This window comes from Pipistrellus hanaki, assembly GCF_964339955.1.
Source record: "Pipistrellus hanaki genome assembly, chromosome: 4".
NCBI lineage: Eukaryota > Metazoa > Chordata > Mammalia > Chiroptera > Vespertilionidae > Pipistrellus > Pipistrellus hanaki.
In genome coordinates, this window is record NC_140506.1 from 44,714,553 (window position 1) to 44,735,803 (window position 21,251).

The following is a 21,251-nucleotide window of genomic DNA, read 5'->3' on the forward strand; positions in this document are numbered from 1 at the left end:
TTAGTCTAAAAATAGTCTCGGCAGTTTTTTGTTTTGTTTTTTTTTTTGTAAATTTGAGGAAAAATATTTTTAACTTGGAAAAAGATTTAAAATAGTTTTCATAGGACATAAAATTGTACTTAAATAATTCTTTGCTACTCTTTCTATATAAAAGTGTAATATGCAAATCAACCGGATGGCAAAATGACCGGTCCCTATGTTGCGCACTGACCACTAGTGGGCAGATGCTCAATGCAGGCACTGCACCCAGCCCTCAGGCTCTGATCACCCGATGGGGAATGGGGAACCAGGGGTGCGTGGCAGTGGGCAGTGTCAGGCAAACGCGGGTGTGAGCAAGCGGGGCCTTACACACAGAGGGAGACTGGCATCGGCAGCAGGAAGCAGACCAGGGAAGATCTGCCCTGATCTCCGGCCAGATGTAGGGACCCTACCCAAGCACACATTTTGTGTGCTGGGCCTCTAGTAATGTAATAAAGTATTGCATATGGCCATAAGAAAAACACAATGCGTGTAACCAAATACTACTAGTGTGTATATTTAGATTTGTAAGAAGGTGAGATTATTTGATAGAAAGCAATAATACACTTGGCTATTACTTGATCTTAATATTCATTTCATGGAGCTATTTAGCCATTACTTGTGCATTTTTTCTTTATCATATTAAAATATCCAGATATATTAAAGAGAGGTACAATCACATTATGGCAATGAAAAGAAATTATTTTAAATATTTAATGGAAAAATGCATTTAAATACATAATTATGCCTGGCCAGGGGGCGTGCTCACTCAGTAGTTGAGCCTCCCATTCCCAGTGAAGGCACATGCCCAGGTTGTGGGCTTGATCCCCAGTGGGGGGTGTGCAGGAGGCAGCTGATCAAAGATTTTCTCTCATCATTGATGTCTCTCTTTCCTTTCCTCGAAATCAGTAAAACACACACACACACACACACACACACACACACACACACAACATATATTTTTAAAAGAAAGGTAATTCCCTGTTGAAAGTCAGTAAGTTGGTTTTTCATGGAGAGAAAAGTTGGGGATGAAATAATCCTATTTTATAAATGAGGAGACAGATAATTTACCAGATAAGCGTATGTAGGAGTAGGTTCCTCATTTCTCCTACTTCATCAATTTATGTGCAAATTCTAATGGGGTGAACATTTCAGGGATACGTTAAAGGAAATGTGCTTAGGAACAAAAAAGACTCAGTAAATGTGTTTTCTCCCCAGAAAGAAAATGTGGAATTACTTAGGGATGGAATGTCCCGCCATCTAGGTGAGGGGGTTCCTTGTGCCTAAGGGGTTAGTTTGGAAAGTTTGGTCAAACCCAGGGCTAGAAAGCCTGCATTGCTCACTGAGCACAGCACAGAGGGCATTACTGTGCTGCAGGCAGGTCAGCCTAGGCGCCTAGCTGCTGGAAGAGTCCATTCGAGATGGTCAAGGCAGGGTGTTCCCGATGTTGGAGCGCGGACCTGGCTGCCCGCTGCGCAGATGGAGATGCACTGCCTTGGGCGGCCACCCCCGCTCCGCTGGTCAGGTGAGCGCAGCCGGGGAGCCTCTAGTCTTATTGGGGCCGACAGAGCAGGGAGGGGCAGGGGGCTGGGGATACGACAAGGGGGAGGGCCCGTTACTAAGAGAAAGAATAAGCAACCCTGGTGCTGCCTGTGGATGCGAGTGAGGGGGAGAGCGAGGGTGTGCGAGGGGAGGACCAGCGGGGACAGCGGGGCGCAGGGCGCAGGGCGCACGGATGTCGGTGTCTCCGGGGCCAGGTAGGCTTTGACGGAAGGGAAGGTGCTGCGAGCATCCGAGCATCCCGGTGCCGGCACCGCAGCTCTGGCGGCGGGTCGCTGCCCGCACCTGTTGCTGGAGGAGGAGGGAGGCGGATGCGCTCTGGGCGCGGGGCTGCGGCTGTGCGGGGAGCGGGGCACCGCCGCCAGCCGCCCCTTCCAAAGATGCTTGGTCTCAAAGAAGGTGAGAAGTGAATGAGCGGAGGGAAAAGCTTCCTTCCCCCTCTTTCTGCCTCTTTGAAACAGAACCCTAGCTTTAATTTTAAAAATTCGTTTGGAAAATAACCGACCCCCAAGCGACGCGCCATGGGTAATAGTAATGGGAGCGTTGAGATAAACTTAGGTTCCCAAATAACTGCTGCGTCGAAGTACTTTCAATGAAATCTACTGACTTTAGGGGGTGTGGGATTATTCTGGAAATTAGATATATGTATTTAAAGCAAGAACGTTTTATTGTTTTAGACCATTTTAAAATAGCCCCCCCCCCCAAAAAAAAAAAACAAAAAAAAACCACACACACACTAAATCATGGCATTGTTCATTAGGGGGTAAAAAAAAAGATGTTAACGCGTGATGCTAACTTATTTCATGTAACTTTTGTTTTAACAAACTTTTTACATTTACAAAATCCACAACCCTAAAAAATGTGTAATGAGTTGATTTTTAAAGATGCACACTGGTTTAGAAAATACTGATATCAAATTTTAAGAGTTCATAATGATGTACAATCAGGGTAAAGCTAAAAAAAAAGTGCCTTAACTAATACAGCACTGTTTAAAAATTCTTGCTGAAGTTATAATCTTAAATGACTAAAGAGCTTTTCCCCTCCCTTTGTGTGTCATTTATCAAAAGAGCCAGATAGAACCAAAAAAAAAAAAAAAGAAAAAAAAGAAAGACAAGGCAAGCGAACAACAGCAATTTATTTTGGGGTGATTTCTTAGGCTACCGGGAGTGCCAAATACATTCTGAGCTGTGTTATAATAGAACATATTAAATATATAGATCTGCCATTAACTAACAGTGACTTTAGACACAAACTCTGGTTCTTAGTTTCTTCATTTATAAAGTAAAGGGATTGGACTCGGTGATTAAAAAGACTATTTCAGCCAGAAGTGATATGTCTCATGATTATAACTTTTTAAAAGTAACCAAAATGAGTTCACTGAAAGAAAATATGACTGAACCATGTCTCCATGTAATTTCAATGATGAATAACAGCAATCATCTTATATTAAATGACTGCTATGTAACGGTTCTGAGAAGCGCTTTACATTGATCGTTTTATTTAACACGCAACAACACCACCCTACATTAAATGGCATTATCCAGTTTACAGATAATGACTCTGAAGCGTGGAAAGTTTCAGCTCCTTGTCCTAAGTTCCCCAGTTAGTAAGGGCTGGGTCGTGGGTTCACTCCCTCCCGCTCCAGTGCTCTGAGCATTACGCTGTACTGAATGTTATGATTAAAAGCCGAAACCACCTGTAAACACCAACTAAAAAATAATGATTAAAATGTAAGACCATAATGGGGTGGAGGTCAATTATGTAACAACACTGAGTCTTGATATCATCAGATATAGAAATGTTGTATTAGTCAACATTTATGATATTTTCATAACAATTGTAGTGTTATGGTGTGCATATATTGATCAGATATTGAGTGCCAACTGTATTCATTGTTAGAAAATGATAACATGAGATATATTTGGAACACAAGTGTTTTTATGGTAGTGAGAAGAATGATTACAAATAACATGGAACGGCAGAGGCCAATGCTAAGCAAAAGTATTTCAGATAGCTTTCTGCTTGGCGGTGTCCTTGCCCCAGCTAACCCCCAAAGAAAGAGAGCGGTCACAGCAGAATTAGCTGTGACTAAACCCTTTTGACCATATTCCCATGATAAATGGTAATAGTATGCCTCATTTATTGACTGTCTACTCTATGCCAGGAATTCTGCTGGGCCTTTTGAATAGACTATATTTAATGATCAAATATTATTATCCTGATTTATAGGTGAAGACACTGGAAGGACCCACCAAGAAATACATTTTGCCTTTGATTAAGTCTGTGATCTTTTATTGTTTAGAAATTATAGGCTGTGAACACAACATTGAAATCCTTAAGCCCTGGAGGAGACTTTGAGCAAACTAGACCTACCCTTTTATTGTATATTTGGGGAAACTGAAACCTTAAAAAGTTTTTAAGGTCAAAATTCTATTTTTCCAGTTATGATTTCAGTTATAGGTACCTTTCCATAAACTAATATGTGGGAAGTATGTTAGCAGGTCAAGTTGGCCATTGAATGTTTGATTTATTGCTATTCAACCAAATACTGCCTCCTTTCCTTTTTTATATTACTGTCCTACTGTTATTGAAAATTTTAATATTGCCCCAATTAAGATACAAAATCTTTGAGGACAGTAACTGTATTGTATATTTTTCTCGTATCTCTAGAGGTTAGCAAAGTGGTTAATATATTGAATAACTGGTTTTGTCTTCTACTTACCTGTGATAAGTCATTATTTTATGCACAGGGTTTCAAAATCTACACAGTGGATTTTTATCACCACTTTTATCTCCTGTAGAATAACGATCCTAGACAATTTCCAGGTTCTTGTAAAGCATATTGAGCTCCTTAGCTGATGAATGTTTAATTTGAATATAAAATGTAGTGTGTTACCATGGAGAGATTTGGGTGGGCACTTCTCTCATTTTGTGGGGAAAAAATCACACAGTTAAGTATTACACCCAGTTGAGTATTCATCTCTATTTCTCTGATTTGGAAATAACTTTTTTATGGTTGCTAAAAGAATATAAAGTCAGGTAGACTTTATAATTCAAACAGTTTAGAAAAAGAGAAAAATCACCAGAAACTTCACTAGGTTTTGGTAAACATGCAGCCAGAGAGAGCTTTCTTCCCTTAACTCCTGCTGAATAGGAGTGAGAGCTGAATTACTTATTGAAACTACTTACAGTTTAAAGCTGTATTTAGTTTTAATATTCTGTCACTTTCAGGCAGCTCAAATTTCATATAAATAAAGATATTTATTGAGAAATGAAGATAAATAGATTCCTAATAAACCGGACTCTTCCTATTTCAGGCACAATGTAGTGCAGAAAGTTGATTTCTCTATGCATGCATGTCTATTTTTCTCCCTTCACCAGGCAGAATCGGGGCTCAGGGAGCATCTTCGCATGTATAGAGGGATCCCCAATATGCCAGAATGTGAGGCCACACAGGAAGCCAAGCACATGTGCTCTGTTACCCTGGTTGAGGTGTGGCAGAGGAGGAGAAGGGTGGAGCTGGGACAGCGGAGGTTGTGGTAGGACAAAGACTGTGTTTTCTGATTCCACTGTGACACACTATACTCTTTGAGATGTACCAGCCGGGGTCCCTCCCCCAGCTTCTGGGCAGGTGGTCACGGGCCCTTTCTGGTGCAGTCAGGCATGAGTCTGGCTGCACCTCAGAATGAGAGCGGAATGCCGGTAGGGCATTTCTCATTCATTTATTCAGGATTCCAATAACACAGAACGGACCCTTTTTCATATAAATGGGGAAACTGGGTGTTGGAATGGTTGTTCACTATTCCAAGGAAAATGAAATGCCAAGCTAATAAGTGGGTGAATGAGTTTTGAACTAACACTAAATTATTGGATATAAAGGAAGGTTGGGGATCTCTTTGAGAGAGACAGTGATAGCTCTTTCATGTGCATTTGGATGTAATTGCATTGAAAATATGCACGTATTATTTGATTATTTTAATTTTATGAATTTGCTATTCAAAATTCCTTTTCCCTAGGCACATTTTCTTAATTTGCACTATGCATTTGAGCATAGAATTCTTTCATGCTCTACTTTATTAGGGGCTTAACAGGGCTTAAGTCCAACCATCTGTTCACATCTTGGCACATCAGCACATTGGGGGTGCTGGTAGGGGCTGGTAAATAAATTTCCCACATTGTAAAGGTTAGGGAAGGAGCTACCTTTGTGAATAGATTTCAAATGTTTCTCAGCAAGACAGTAGTGCAGAAGTAGGGTAAAAATGCATTTTATTCTTTGAAGCACAAGGTTCCCTGTCTGTCTTTAGTTTTGCTGAAAGGCAATTAGCATTTCAACTAGCCAATTTGGTTACTTGCAATGAAGTACTTGGATTTATAATTTGCTGTTCTTGTCTGAGTCTGTTGAGCTCTGCCTCTTATGTAATCCCCTCCAAGTGGCCTTCTCTCCAGCACAGTTATTGTTGCTGGTCTTAAACAACTAATCAATAGAGAGTTTTCCTTGCCTTCAACTGTAGGATACAATAGGGGAAGGAAAATGAAATGCCAAGCTAATAAGTGGGTGATTGTAATTATTACATAGCCATTATTGAAATGTGGCGCAGGTTGAAAGGTACAGAATAGCTTCAAATAAAATGAAGCATTGTGTGGTACCCTTAAGAGTCTATTTCTGCATGCAGAATGCACAATAAACAGAAGATATATATATATTCATATATATATATATTCATATATGTATATATATGAATTAATTAAGATAACTGAAAATTAACAAAGAAGAAGCAACTCTTAATTTTTTAAATTGACTTTGTTTTCTTTCTGCAAGAAAGAATATAACTAAAAGAGAAAAAGAAATTTTTATTTTATTTATTTATTTATTTATTTATTTTTTTGAGAAAAAGAAATTTTTAAAGTGTTATAACAACAAACGAATACATGCTCTGAGGCATATTGTGGAAATAGTCAAGGGTTTGTGTTTATGTGTTAATTGAAAATAAAATCTTTTTAGCTTTAGTTATGGATTCTGGTAATTAGCTGATATTAATATACTTCATGTATACTAGTATACTCAGATTCCTCTGAAGGAAACACTTTTTTAGGATAATTAGACTATTATCCTTTAATCCATGTCATGCGGCAGTAATTAAATTTAGCTCACCTTTTAATGTAACACTGTTTTTGCAAAGTTGTACTTATGTATTTATTTGGAAGTAAAGTAATACATTTTTTCACGTTTCAAATAATCTTTAACTGAAAGAAGGCCTAATATAGAGAACTATTTCAGATATAAGCCTTGCAAGTGAGCAATAAAATTTTGAGAATGTATATGAAGGAATTGCATTCTCTCCTATATTTCCAACCTGTGATATAGAGAAAAAGCCCTATCTGCAGCCATAATTAGCATCATTTATATATTATTCACAAAAGTTCTACAGCATTGATGAGCAGGAATGAAACAAAGAAGGGTTACCTGACCTCTGGCAGACTAGTCAGTAAGGATAGAGAAAGTGTTTTGGAAAAAGTGGGCCTTGATCTGGGCTTTGAAAAATGGTGGAGGAGAGGAAGTAGGAAGAGGTACAAAGAAGGCCTTGGGGAGAAACTTGGATCAGAGGAGCCGAGGTAAGAATGATTCAGAAGAGTTGTCCCAGATATACATAAAATCAACCTAATGGGAACCGTTGAAAGAAAGGGCTAGAAGTGTAGGGTGGGTTTTAATTTTTTAAGAAAATAAAACATAATCCACCTAGCAAAGAGAAAAATAATATTTTAAAGTGATTTTTCAGTGGTATTTATTATATCGACAAAGTTGTGCACTGTCATCTCTGTCAATTCCAGGATATTTTGATTACTGCCAAAAGAAATCACTTACCAATCAGCTTCACTCCCCATCCTCTCCCCACCCCATGTCCATGGCAACAAGGTTCTACTTTTGTCTCTACAGATGTGCATGTTCTGGACATTTCTATAAGTGGAATCATATAAATATGTGGCCTTTTGCATCTGCCTTCTTTCACATAACATGTTTTCAAGGATCATCATGTTGTAGCATGTTTCACTACTTATTTTTTATAGCTGAATATTCTCTTATATGAATATTTTATCATTCATCAGTTGATGGACATTTGGACTGTTCTTACTTTTGGATTATTATATTATGGACATTTGTATGCAAGTTTTTGTATAAACATTTATTTTTCAGTTCTCTTGGTTACATATTGCAGGGCAATGGGGAGGGTAGATAAAAGAGCCAGGAAGCATTTTGAAGAAATGTATCCCATTTCTTACATACAATCCGTTAGGCCCAGGGCCGTATTATAGGGCAAATGCTTCAGGTATGGCTTGTAGATTTACTACTTCCAACTTTCTTTGCCAATTAACTAAGACATTGAAAACACCCACATTGTGAGAAAACAAAGGAACAATTTGCAATCAATGACTCATCTCTCACCCCTGGCTGTAGGTTTTCCTAAAAAGGGAAAGATGGTCGTAGTGGGCATCATGATTGACCTATCTAGGAAATGTTAAAGTCAGAAATGTGATTGGATGCTGTCTGAGATATTATACACTGAATTCAGTTCTCTGATGATTTCTGCTTTTTCCATAAGGAGTCATCTAAATGATTATTGGTTGAGCTATCAAAATGAGAAAATTTATTTTTATTTTTATTATAAGACCAAATTGTGAAAGCTTTAACAAAATGCTATTTTGTTAGAAATTTAGTAAATCCCTTGATTGAGAATTGGGCTTTAAGTAAAGACGAATTCAGTGCAATAATGTATAGTTTGTCAGATACCACTAATTCAGATGTGCAGGTGATTGCTTTTATGTATTTGCTTATTTCAATTCTTTTTTTTTTTAAATATATTTTATTGATTTTTTGCAGAGAGGAAGGGAGAGAGAGTTGATGAGAGAGAAACATCGACCAGCTGCCTCCTGCACACCCTCCACCGGGGATGTGCCCGCAACCAACGCACATGCCCTCGACCGGAATCGAACCCGGGACCCTTCAGTCCGCAGACCGACGCTCTACCACTGAGCTAAACCGGCTTCGGCTGCTTATTTCAATTCTTGACTGATTTTCTGAAAGGATTTGCTGTACTTCATAAATTGTCAGTATTTGTCTCTTTCTGACTCATTTCACTTAGCAAAATACTCTTTAAGTCCATCCATGCTATTGCAAACGCTATTATTTCATTCTTTTCATGGCTGAGTAATAGACCATTTTATATATGTACAACTTTTTTATCCACTGGTCTATTGGTTGGTTCTTGAATTGTTACCATATCTTGGCTATTATAAACAATGCTGCACTGATGAGGTGTGGATATAGCTTTTTGAATTAGTGTTTTGAGTATCTTCGGATATATACCTAGAAGTGGAATTACTGGATCACAAGGAGATTTCATTTGTAATTATGTGAAGGACCTCCAAACTGTTTGCCATAGTGCTGCACCAGTCTGCATTTCCACCAACAGTCCATGAGGGTTCCCTTTTCTCTATATCCTCATCAACATTTGTTGTTTGTTGATTTATTGATGGTAGCCATTCTGATAGGTTTGAGGTGATATCTCATTGTGGTTTTAATTTTCATTTCTCTGATGGTTAGTGATATTGAGCAACTTTTAATATGTCTATTAGCCATCTTCACGTTCTCTTTGGACAAGTATTTAGGTCCTTTGCTAATTTTTTAATTGGCGTGTTTGTTTTTTGGTGTTGAGTTGTTTGAATTCTTTATAAATTTTGGATATTAACCCCTATTGGATGTATCATTGGCAGATAGCTTCTCCAGTTCAGTAGGTTGTCTTTTTATTTGTTGATGATTTCCTTTGCATGCAAACACTTTTTAGTTTGATTTAGTCTCATTTATTTATTTTTCTTTTATTTCCCTTACCCAAGGCAATATATCAGAAAAAAAATATTGCTAACAGAAATGTCAGAGAGTTTACTGTAATCCACTTTGAGTTGATTTTTATCTAGTTCTTTCATCTGTGAACTATCATTTTAAAATTATTTTATTAGGTTTTTAACAGGTACTTTTCTAACTCTATCTTTCTTGCCACATGAGCTGGAATTTTTAAAGAAAGAACTTTTCCTTTAACAAGTAGGCTATTGGGTTACCTGGAAAAGGTGTTTATCCAGGATAAACAGGATAAATATTTAATTTTTCCAACTTAAATGTTAATTTTATAGGAAGGAGTTGTTGCCCTAGTTACTTTTAGTGGTGACCAATGACCTTTACCTATCTATCTTAGTATTCTTTTAAAAAAATATATTTTATTGATTTTTCACAGAGAAGAAGGGAGAGGGATAGAGAGTTAGAAACATCAATGAGAGAAACATCAATCAGCTGCCTCCTGCAAACCCCCTACTGGGGATGTGCCCATAACCAAGGTAGATGCCCTTGACCGGAATTGAACCTAGGACCCTTGAGTCCACAGGCCGATGCTTTATCCACTGAGCCAAACTGGTTAGGGCTATCTTAGTATTCTTATGAACACCAGAATTTGTATGTTATAAATTAGGGGTCTTCAAACTATGGCCCGCGGGCCACATGCGGCCCGCAGAGGAGTCTGATCTGGCCCGCCAGGTTTTTTGGGCAGTGAGTGCAGCCGAGGTGTTACAGTAGGAATTAATAGTTCATATAGTCCGGCCCTCCAGCTCTCTGAGGGACTGTGATCTGGCCCCCACTTTAAAAAGTTTGAGGACCCCTGTTATAAATAGTTGTAGTCATTGCTCTTTTAGATGCACCAATATTTTAGTCTTTGGCCAGTGGGAACACTTTCATGTTTTTGTATCCCATTGACATTACTCCATTAATCTTAGATGGCATCTTTGCTGATACAAGATGTTCAGGTTCATTTTATATATTTCCCTCTCTAGAATTAGGTTTCTAGAAGATTCTTGAGTAACCTTATAACTGTGGTTTTGAACTCTATATCCAGTAGTTTGTTTTCTTCCATTTCTGTTATTTGTGACATTTTCTTTGTCTTTGCATTTTGGCTGCTTTCCTGTGTTTGTTTCTGTATATTGGGTAGAGCTGCTTTGTCGTCTTGTGTTGGTAGAGTGGCCTTTTGTTTGTAGTAGGTGTTCTATAGGGCCCCCAATTGCCTGAGGTGACACTCTAGGTGCACCCATTTGTGGGCTGTGTGCACAGTCTTCTTGTAGTTGAGCCTTGATTGCTGTTGATGTCACTGGGAGGAATTGATCTTCAGGCCAAATGGCTGTGAGGACCAGATGTGTAGGAGAGCTGCTATGCAGGAGACACTCATATGGAGCAGGACTTGCTTCAGTGGAGTTTTGGTTCTCACTGAGTCTGCCCCTTGAGTGTGTCACTTATGGATAAGTAGAGTTGTAATGTGGTATAATCTGATGCTGACCACTGGGTACACTGGCCCTGGGATCTCCAGGGAGGTACAAAGTCAGCCATTGCCTGGGGCCACCCAGTAGGAGCTACAGAGAGATCTGCAGATTCCTCCTCTTTGTATGGGGTTTGGAAGTGCCCAGCTGTGAAGGAAGGCAGGCTGGTGCTAGTGCCGGCCTTGGGCCTTCTATTGATAGGTTTGGGGAACCCTGATCCAGCTGTAGCTTGTTTGAGAGATTTTAGCCTGAGCAAGGGCAGGCCATTTATATTCAAAAGCCGCTGCACACAGCTTGGGTGGGGTTATAAATTGGATGAGGCAAGATCTTAGGGAATCGCTAGGGTGGAGCAAACAGAAATGGCTTCCAAGCAGCCCTGCACTGGGGAGGTCCCAGCACAGGAACAATGATCCCTACAAGCACCTCCATCTGGGAGAAAGCCGCCCCCCAAGTTCTTGCCCTGATGTCAACAATCCAGTTCCTCCTCAGTATGCGTCTGTGTCCCCAGAGCCTCACGCTGGTGCTGGAGCTCAGAGGAACTTATAAGTTCAATTCATGGTGCCAGCCTTTTAAGAGAACAACTGTGTTTCCAGCAGCTTCTTTGTCACTGAGCCCCAATCTGCACTGGTTTTTACAGCCTATGGTTCTTACTGCTGGTACAGACTTCCTTTCCCAGCTCTGGGACCCATATTTGGAGGCAGTCTATGGAAATGGAGAAAGAATGTGAGGGAATGAAAATGAAATGTTTGAAATATAAAAAAAGGTATTATTGATGCAGTCATGAAAACAAAGAAGAAATATTACTCTAATTTTAAGTGTATTAGGATGTACAATTCATTTTCCAGTAACTGTTTTTCTATTAGTGTGGAGGGTAAACAACTGATCTAAAGAAGGTTTACCTTTTCTTTACCTAGGAAAAAGAATTTCAAAATGAAATTCTATTTTTATGTCTTAATTTTGGCATGTTTGCTGCTGCGTGCCCAGAACTTAGACAGTGCCTGGAACATAGTAGAGACTGATTATTTTTTGAACACTGTCAGATGATGAATGGATATTAGAGCCAAGCACATCAATAGGGTCTACATGCCACACATAGGTTTCCTTTAAGCTCTTCCAAACGTGTGTGCATGAATGAAAAGACTAAGCTCTTGAAAGGACCTGGCAGTAAACTCTGCAGCTGGAGGGAGTTGGTTAGGACTCTGGCCTGAAGTGGGATAGGCAGTAGAGGGGCCTCCTATGAAAGAGAGTGCCTACTTATGCCAGGAGGTGGGACTGAAGCAGCAGGCCCGGCAGATGGAGGACTGGGTTCGGACAAGGCACCAGGTCCTGAGGCCCAGTGGCATCTGGAACACTGTAATCTGGGCGATACCAGACTTTTCGGAATTCATAGCCACTGGTATTCTTGGAGCATATAAGTAGGGGCCCTCCAAGAGGTAAAACTGGATTTCCTTTCAGCATGATGCATGGAGTCTTGAATAGGATTTAATTTAATTTGGAGAAGTAATAATATGGTGACATATTTGCACTGTGTGTGTTGTGGACTAGTTCATACTTGTTACATTCTGAGGATTCCAAGGAATTTATACTTTTCATTACAAACAGCCATAGGAAATTTTGAATCAAATCTAACCCTGTCATCTCCCCAACCTCTAGCATAGTACTGAAATAGAATTTGGCTGCATTTAAAACAACAAAAATGAACATTATATAATTTAAGAGGAAGAAAGGAAGAGGAACATTTAATTTTGGAATATGTAGGTGGTAGATTATGACCATGAAAGGTCCAAAAGAGTGGAAATTAAAGATAAGAAAAAAAATTATGTGAGTTAGAATGGACACTTTGAGAAAAGCACGGATATATCGATAGTTATAAAGCATGTTCATGAAAGCAAGAAAGGGTAACATCAATATATTATTAGGCATTAGCTTCTCTGTAAGGAGGAGTTAAATTAAACCTAACAAACCTTATTTAAAATTAAAAAAATCAAAACTTGCAAAATGTTATTTACAGCTCAGATCCATCTCAGTGATATATTATTTTTTTATTTTCAAAATATATGTTTATTGACTTCAGAGAGGAAGGGAGAGATAGAAACATTAATGACGAGAGAGAATCATTGATCTGCTGTCTCTTGCATGCCCCCTACTGGGGATCAAGTCCACAACCCGGGTGCTGTCCACTGAGCAAAACTTGCTAGGGCTCATTGATCTATTATTGATAAACTCCTAGGTTTTCCCTGAACTGGAAAAATTTCAAACTTTGAGATAGAATTTAAAAATGTTTTGGTAGATGTTATTAACATTTTTTATCAGTACAGAACCAGCCTGAACTGAGTTTACTCTGGAGTCAGTGGCACTTCAGAGAGTGCTAAACAGTGTCCAATGGATTCTGTGAAGAATATTTTAGCATTTGGAAGCTTTGATCTGCTTGGTAGAGATACTTTTGGAATCTTACTAAGCATTATAGCGATTTATAAAAAATGGATTTTAGGCTTTAACATGATACTTTAAATTTATAAATGACAGCAAGAAAAGCTCAACTCAGTGATTTTCCTTAGAGATACAGGGTATTGACAAAACATTATAGCATGCTGAGGTGACATTAAACCTATTTCTTACAGCTTCAGTCTCTGTGAGATAGATGGAGAAATAAATTAATGTTGTAAGGTCATTGCCTTCAAGCTTCCTGGGATGGAAATGTTTGTAATCTAGGCTTAGGTTTTACAGATTTCAAAATTGTGAAGGATTGTAGAAGCTGGGGGAAATGTAGAGGGTGTTCAGACATTTGGGTTTCAAATTAAGGCTTTTATTTTAGTGTTAGAATTTTATACAATTTTAGGGGACCTGTGGAAAATTTGAAAATTATATATTGAAGGGATTGACTATCTGTTTAGCATCTTGTTTGGGTTAGGAAAATGAATCACTTGACACATAAATACCTTACAAATGGGAAAGAGTAGCTAGTTAGCTGGACAATAAGTGATCTAGCACTTTACCTAATTCATCTGAGCTTCACATATTTAGCCAGTGTGGTCACTTTAAAGAGACTTCTTTACCTTTACAACATTCGGGCAAGACTAAAGAACAGAAGGTGTACTTTTCCGTTATCATTGTTAATGGAATTCTGTTTTGTGTCACAATTAATAAGTGAAAATGATTACCAGAAAAATACAGTGTTATTGTTTAAAGAAAAGCCTACTTTTTTGAAAACAAACAAAAAATAATAAATTTAAAAATTCCCTTCTGAGAAACAAGAGAAAACCCAATTTTAAATACCTTTTGTGTTACACAGGAACTAATGTGTGTAGTAACAAGTTTTTTAGAATATCATAACAGCAAGAACTCAACTTATCAAACCATATAAGTTATAGCCAAAGCTATACTTGGATCAAAACCATAGCTTTAGGAGCTAAACAATAATGAAAACCAAATTAATGTTCAATTGATGAATTATAAATACTATAATAATCTGGATGGAGAAATTGATAAAGATTTAAGAAGAAATAGATGAATTGGAAAACAGATAATTTTTTAAATAAATGCCAGGTGAAAATAGCTAGGTAAGATCAGTTATCTGACTTCATTTTCCAGATGAGAAAGTAGACTCACAAAGTTGAATGACTGCCTGCGTAGTATGTAGCAGAGAACTCTAAGGGCACCGCTGACCGGCCCTGCTGTATTTATTTTCTGCATGAAGATTGACACTAACCAACCAATCCTTCAGACTGAATTCTGATGAACAGTGTAGACCCTTAATGGCTAGAAAATGGCTCGCCAATGATATGGCTAGATATGTTGCAATTGCTTCAAGTAACTGGTTAAGGAAAGAGAATAGAAACCAGCTATTAGTTGGAAGATGATCCTCACACAGGAGTCTTAGATGCCCAATCCTGTTTTCTTTGGTCTCTTGACCATGTGAACATTGAAGGGCTGGCGCTTAGAATCTGGCACTTCATGGAATACTGGGGTGAATTCCTTCCTCTGTGCCTCACAGCTGCCCTAATGCTATTAGAGATAACTGGGGGCTTAATACTCTGGGACATGGGCAGTGTCCAGGCAGAGGCTTCATAGCATCTGTGGCAGGCTATCCGGGTAGGCACTGCCAGAAATGCTTTGCCACTGTCGTATAAGATCAAATTCCTGGGCCCTACTTCGTTTGGCTCAATGGATAGAGCATCGGCCTGTGGACTGAAGGGTCCCAGGTTCGATTCTGGCCAAGGGCACATGCCTGGGTTGTGGGTTTGATCTTCAGTGGGGTGTGTGTGTGTGTGTGTGTGTGTGTGTGTGTGTGCAGAAGGCAGCCAATCAATGATTCTCTCTTATCATTGATGTTTCTATTTCTCCCTCTCCCTTCCTCTCTAAAATCAGTAAAATATATTTTAAAAAAAATCAAATTCCTGGGACACTGCAAGAAGGCAGCCCACAAGGTGTGCGTGTGTGCGCGTGTGCTCAATTGTGTCTGATTTTTCCTGCTTTGAATGACAAGAATATAAGAAATACTTTGCTTTTCTCTTTGACCCTACACTGAGGAGACATTGGCAGGGTACAGGAGAGCAAACTGTCTAAATAACAGCTGTTGCTAACTCCAACCAATTGATAAAGCTTATGTGAAAGTGCGGACTCAGATTTGCCAGTTTCAGTAATTTTTAAAAATAATCTTGAAATTCATTTTAAAAAATGCAGAATCTTCAAATATTAAATCTTTAAATACCCCAATTCTTTTAATATTATTTTGGAAACACAGTTTGGACTAAAAAACAACATGTGTCTGTAGGCCTGTTCTGGGTTGAAGGGTCTGGATTTATTACATGAAGCTCTCTCCCTTAACTGCCGTGAGTACAAATAATTCATTTAGAAAATGCAGGTGCCTAGGTTCTGCAGCAAGAATAGATGGTATCTAATGAGTATTATAGGATAGAAAGAAACAGAAATTATAGAGAGAACAGAAAAAAATGTTTAGAAAACAGTATTTTCCAAGAGATAAAAGGTGGTATTGGGTTAATGGAAGAATAACAGGATACCGTTAAATTCTTAGAAAATGAAAACATAATAGTGTGAATAAAAAAATTAGAGAATTGAAATTTAATGATGAATTCTCAGAAAGTAGGGCATATCAAACAATTAGAAATGAGAGAGAACAAAAGATATGAAAATGAGAGGCTCAGTCCCAGAATACCAATATTAAATAATAGGAGTTTTAGGATGAAAGAACAGTGAAAATGGAAGGGGTAAAATCATTGTGAAGTAATGTAAGGGAATTTTCCAGGTCTGAAGGATAAGTGTCAGATTGCAGGAGAATAAGTGCTCAGCTAAGTGGACAAAAATAAACCCACTCCAAGAAAAATCCTGTGAAATTTCATAACACCTGTGGACAAAGAGAAGAATCTTCCAGAGCAGAGAACAGCACAAATAAGCAATTACATGCATCACTTTAGAATCAGAAGCATTTTGGATTTTCTAACTGTAACAATAGAACAAGGCTTTCAAAAATAATGGGGAAAATATTTTCACCTAAAATTCTATACCCAGTGAAAGTATTAGTTAACTGAAAGATTAATAATTTCTAACATCCAAGACCTACAATGATGATGGTATATAGCTGAGACAATAACTGTGTTTCCATAATTAATGTCTACACCGAAGTCTACTATCTATTATCTATCTATCTATCTATCTATCTATTTATCTATCATCTATCTACCTATTAACCACCATCTTGAAAAATAATGTTGATTCCTATAGTCTGTTATGTAGAAGAAAACAAAATTTATCACAGACATTTTCTCCTATGGACATAGATTCATAGATTATCTTTTGAGACAGATGATGTTCATAACTATAATTGATTAAGTAGGAGTGGTGTGAGGGAAACTTTTCATTGTTTACCTTTTTTTTCTTCTCTTTAACACTGTTCCATGTGTGTCTATGTGTTTTAAAGGTGAATTAAATAATACATATTCCTTAAATTTTTAAAATAAAATAAAAATAAAGGTAATAAACATTTCATATATTTTAAAAAACTGTAAACATTTTCTGACTTGTAACATCCAATTTTTTTTTTGAAAGTTGCCAATTTAAATTCTGTTTTGTATGGAGGAAGGAAGGATCAATTTTTTTTGTAGTACTCGTCAAGTACAAATAACACAGATTAAGAATTCTTAGAGGCTGAATAATTGATGATATGGATGATAAAATGTCTCTTGTTTCACAGGAGTAATTCTATAGTTTTAGAATACCCTTTAGTAAATGTAATATAATTCAAGTAATTCTAAACTTGAAAACCTCGCTCCATTAGGATCATATTTTCAGTATTAATTACCTGGTGGTCTTACTGTGGGAAGATGCTTGCCACAACATTGACAAGGCAACAGCTGAAGCCTGGAAGACAGTTCTGCACTAATGATCTTTGTCTTTTCATTTTGTCCTGCCACTCACAGATGTTGTCAGCTGTTTATTCTGAAACATCAAAAGACAGAGTTAACTTTCAAATTGACAAAATTTTTGTGTGAAAATTGATTACTGCAAAATCAGCAAAGTTAATTGGATCTTTATGTTTTGTGGTGGTGTTTTTTGTTGTTGTTCTTTTTACATTGTCATCTATTGTGTCTCCATTCATATTTCACTTTGTTCCTTATTTGTAAAGACTTGTTGAAACTTAAATAGAAGGCTATTCCAATTTACTCAGAATATACTATACTTGCTACCATTCCTAAAGTATCCATGCATAAGAGGCAAGATGGGAGGAAGGCAATATGCTAGATAAACAAGACTTAGAATTCCATGGTTATTAGGATATATTATGTTGGTGAGTGTTGTTTTATAAATGACATAAACAAACTAAGTAATCAAAGTAGGGAATAAAGTTAGCAAATATCAGTAAGTTTTCAATAAGGAAGAAAGAGCTAGCTATGCATCCTGGAAAAAAAGGAAGAGAGAGGAATTAATGCCAGACAAATTTAAAGAAGCATGACATTAGGGTTCCTTGTGTCAATCAGAAGGGCAATCATTTTTTTCAGAACACTGAGTTAATGCAGCACACTCCTGTCCTGCTTTGTTCTATTGTGAGACATCTTTTGTTTGCCTACATGTCTTAAACTTCCTTACTAGTCATTGTCAGTTTTGAGGTGGAGGGGAAAATATTACAGATGGTAATAGTTGCATGAGATTAGGAAAGATAGTGAGCTAGTGTGGTATCCTTTCACAAATATTTGGAAGAGATTAAGACAGTTGAATGTCAAAATGGAGGAGGAGGAATCTTCCACTTGGAATATCCTAACACGGGTTCACTATGTCACAGATTAGAGATTAGTGGATAAATATTGATGTTGCAAGTGCAACCCAAACTGACTGTAGCAAAAGACACAATTTATTTCCTCATTAACTGAAAGGCCAGTGTAAAGCTGGATTCAGGAACCTAAACTTGATTATTAAGACTTGACTTCTCTCCACCTCTTAGTTCTTTATGGCTGCAATAGCTTTATTTCCAGATTTTGGAGGAAACTGGTTCAAGATAATTCCCATTACCCTGAACCCAGCAGTAGAGAAAATCTGCATTATTGTGTTTAAGCAGAAGTCTCAGAATTATGTTTTGTTGACTTTGATTGGCCCATCCCTGTGCATATGTTGGAGCCAAGGACCATATCTTATGGGCCTTTGTGTCCTTGAAGATTAGCACAGGGTGTTACACAATGTAGAGTAGGTGCTAAGTATACAAATATTATACTAAGATGTAAGCTGCTCTTCCGAAAGCAACCGATTTGTATTGTAGGAACAATTCTAATATATTCTTTTTTTCCTTTTTATTATTCATTTATTTAAATTTCTTTATTGATTAAGGTGTTACATATGTGTCCTTATTCCCCTATATTCCCCCCTTCCCCCTCATCGTGCTATTCTTAATTCCCCCCCTCCTTCCAGAATGGTAACTTGTTGGGTAGGCTGAATATGATTACTAGAATCCAAGAACCTAAGACTTTGTGCCTACATGATATCAGGACTCTGTCAAAATTTCATGGTATAATTCAGGAAGTAAGAAGTAAAGTAACCTAGATCTCATATTTTGCTTGAATAAAATAAAAGATCTATTAGAGATAAAAGATCTATTATCAGGAACACTTTTTATTTCATTTGAATCATACTGAGCAAGAGGTGGAGGTGTGAGAACATGGATGCTAGTTGGAAATTAGAGGGCTAGAGTATTGGAATATCATGCATTATAGAGCAGAAGAATGACACAGTACTGCTAAAATTATTCTTTCACGATTGTGACAGAATATGAATTAAGCATATTATGATTTTTAAATATAGTTTGAAATTTATTTTATAGAGGTTTAAAATAGGTGGTCTGATGGGTTCTGCAAAACTTTTATTAAATCTAATGAGAGAAAAAGTGACCTGAAACAGATATAAGATTTAAGTATTATGTCATTTACTAATACTTAGTCTTCTGAATTTAATAGAGTTCCAAATAGTAGATTTTTAGTATGATAGAGGAAAATTTCCCTAGTTACTCTGAAAGAGAAACTGGCGTTTATATAATTATGCCTGTTTTCCAATGGGAACTTCACCTTCAAAGCTTTTTCTTCATCTTTTAATTTCCATTGAATGCCAGCTTTGCCTCAACAATGTTTCTTAAAGTTGAAAGGATGAAAGCAGAGGAGATTCAATTATCAGTGATGTCACTGAATTTGAGGCTTTTCCAATCATGCTTGTCTGTTCATTTTGTATAGTCCCAGAACTCACTGATGTACACCAATTTAAAATAAATTTACTGACTTAACCACAAGATCTTGGGGCTCTAATTGCTTGGGAAACTGCAAGAATACACCATTTGAATTCATTGGTCCTGACATTAACAGATGCTGTTAAATATTTAAAGTAGTCAAGAGACCTAGCTTCAGTTAAAAAAAAGAATAGTAAGGTGCAAACTTTTAGGAGACTCATAATTATGCAATTTTATGGTAGTTTTGATTATTGTGCATGAGTTTAAAATATTTGAATTCTTTAAAATGTAGAGCATAAATCTATATTATTCATGAGGGGTATGTATGATTTATATGAATAAAATGTAAGAGTCAATATAGTGTGGTTATTGGGTAGAGTCTAACGGTGGACTCTGGGGATCAAATCCTGCCTAGCCGCTTACTTAACTAAATAAGACTGTACATGTTCATCTGTTTTTCTTAGTTTCTTCATCTATAAATAGGGTTAATTTTGTTCCTTCTTCACAGAGTTTAAATGTGTTATTATGTATAAAGTACCTAGGACAGTATTATGTAAGCATTTGTTGTTCTGATTACTATCTGTAGGTCATTATAATTTTTCTGTTGAATATATGTAGTCTTAAAATGCAACATAGTAATATGTAGAAAAATATATGAGGAAGTCTACAGGAAGTTCAAGCATATTGCATTGAAAAATTCAGTAGTTGACTTAAATCTACACTCTTTCTCACACTCTGGGACAGTGTATTTCAATGTGTATCCCAAGGATCAGTTGTATTGGAATCACCCAGATTGCCTGTTAAGTGGGGATTCCTGGGCCCCACCCTAAACTCACTGGATCAGAATTTCTGGGTGTGAGAATAAGAATTTTGACAAAAGTCTAAATTGATTCTTATCCAGGTCTTGGAGAATTTATAATCCCAGTTATTCATGATTACCCCTTTTCATGCTGTAACTCACTTTTACTCTTTTCTCACTTAGAACTTTTTCAGGTATCTTATTTCTCTCAGCTCAAGGTTCTATCACATCTCATATTCAAGGAATTGCGATTTTTTCTTTTGAAAATCACAATGGACTGAAGTTGATCTTTCTAGTTCATTGCTTTTTCACTGTTTGTCATAAGTGAAGTGTGAAACCATTCTGGTCCTAAATTACTCAAAAAATCTTCTTCAGTTGTCTTTAGAACTGCTCCCAATTGCCTGTTTCACCCAGGTTTTTCCTTTTTCCCTTCTCTTTCTCATATTTTCCACTTCCTTTCTTTCTATAAATGTTCCTGGCTTAGAAGTCAAGGAGGAGTTTGAAGCTGGTAAGGGAGACCTTTTTTATTTCTTGCCAGTTCCTTAGCCCATGTCAGGCTTTCTTAGAAAGAAGGTATAGTGTAAAAAGTGACCTAGTCCTCCAAAACCTCTGTCCCTATTGGCCTGTGTCTTTTTCCTGGACTCCATCTGAACCCTGCATCCCTGTCTATGGATTTTGCTGCCATAAGCATGTGAGACATGAAGCAATTTCAGACTACAACGTTTGAATATATTTGACTGGGAAAATTTCATTTAAACCTTAACATATGTCAAAAACTTCCTTATCTCGTGGTTCCTAAAT

The 21,251-nt window shown here is 37.4% G+C and overlaps 1 protein-coding gene across 1 annotated transcript in view; it reads left to right on the forward strand.

Annotated features, from left to right (window-relative positions):
- Positions 1-1,753: 1,753 nt before the first annotated feature.
- Positions 1,754-21,251, forward strand: part of ADGRV1 (adhesion G protein-coupled receptor V1) — a gene marked incomplete at its 5' end in the record, with an annotated part of 423,052 nt that continues 403,554 nt past the window's right edge. The window contains one exon of the mRNA XM_084880847.1: positions 1,754-1,775. Coding sequence (XP_084736973.1) covers positions 1,754-1,775 — 22 coding nt within the window. The remainder of the gene's footprint in view (positions 1,776-21,251) is intronic.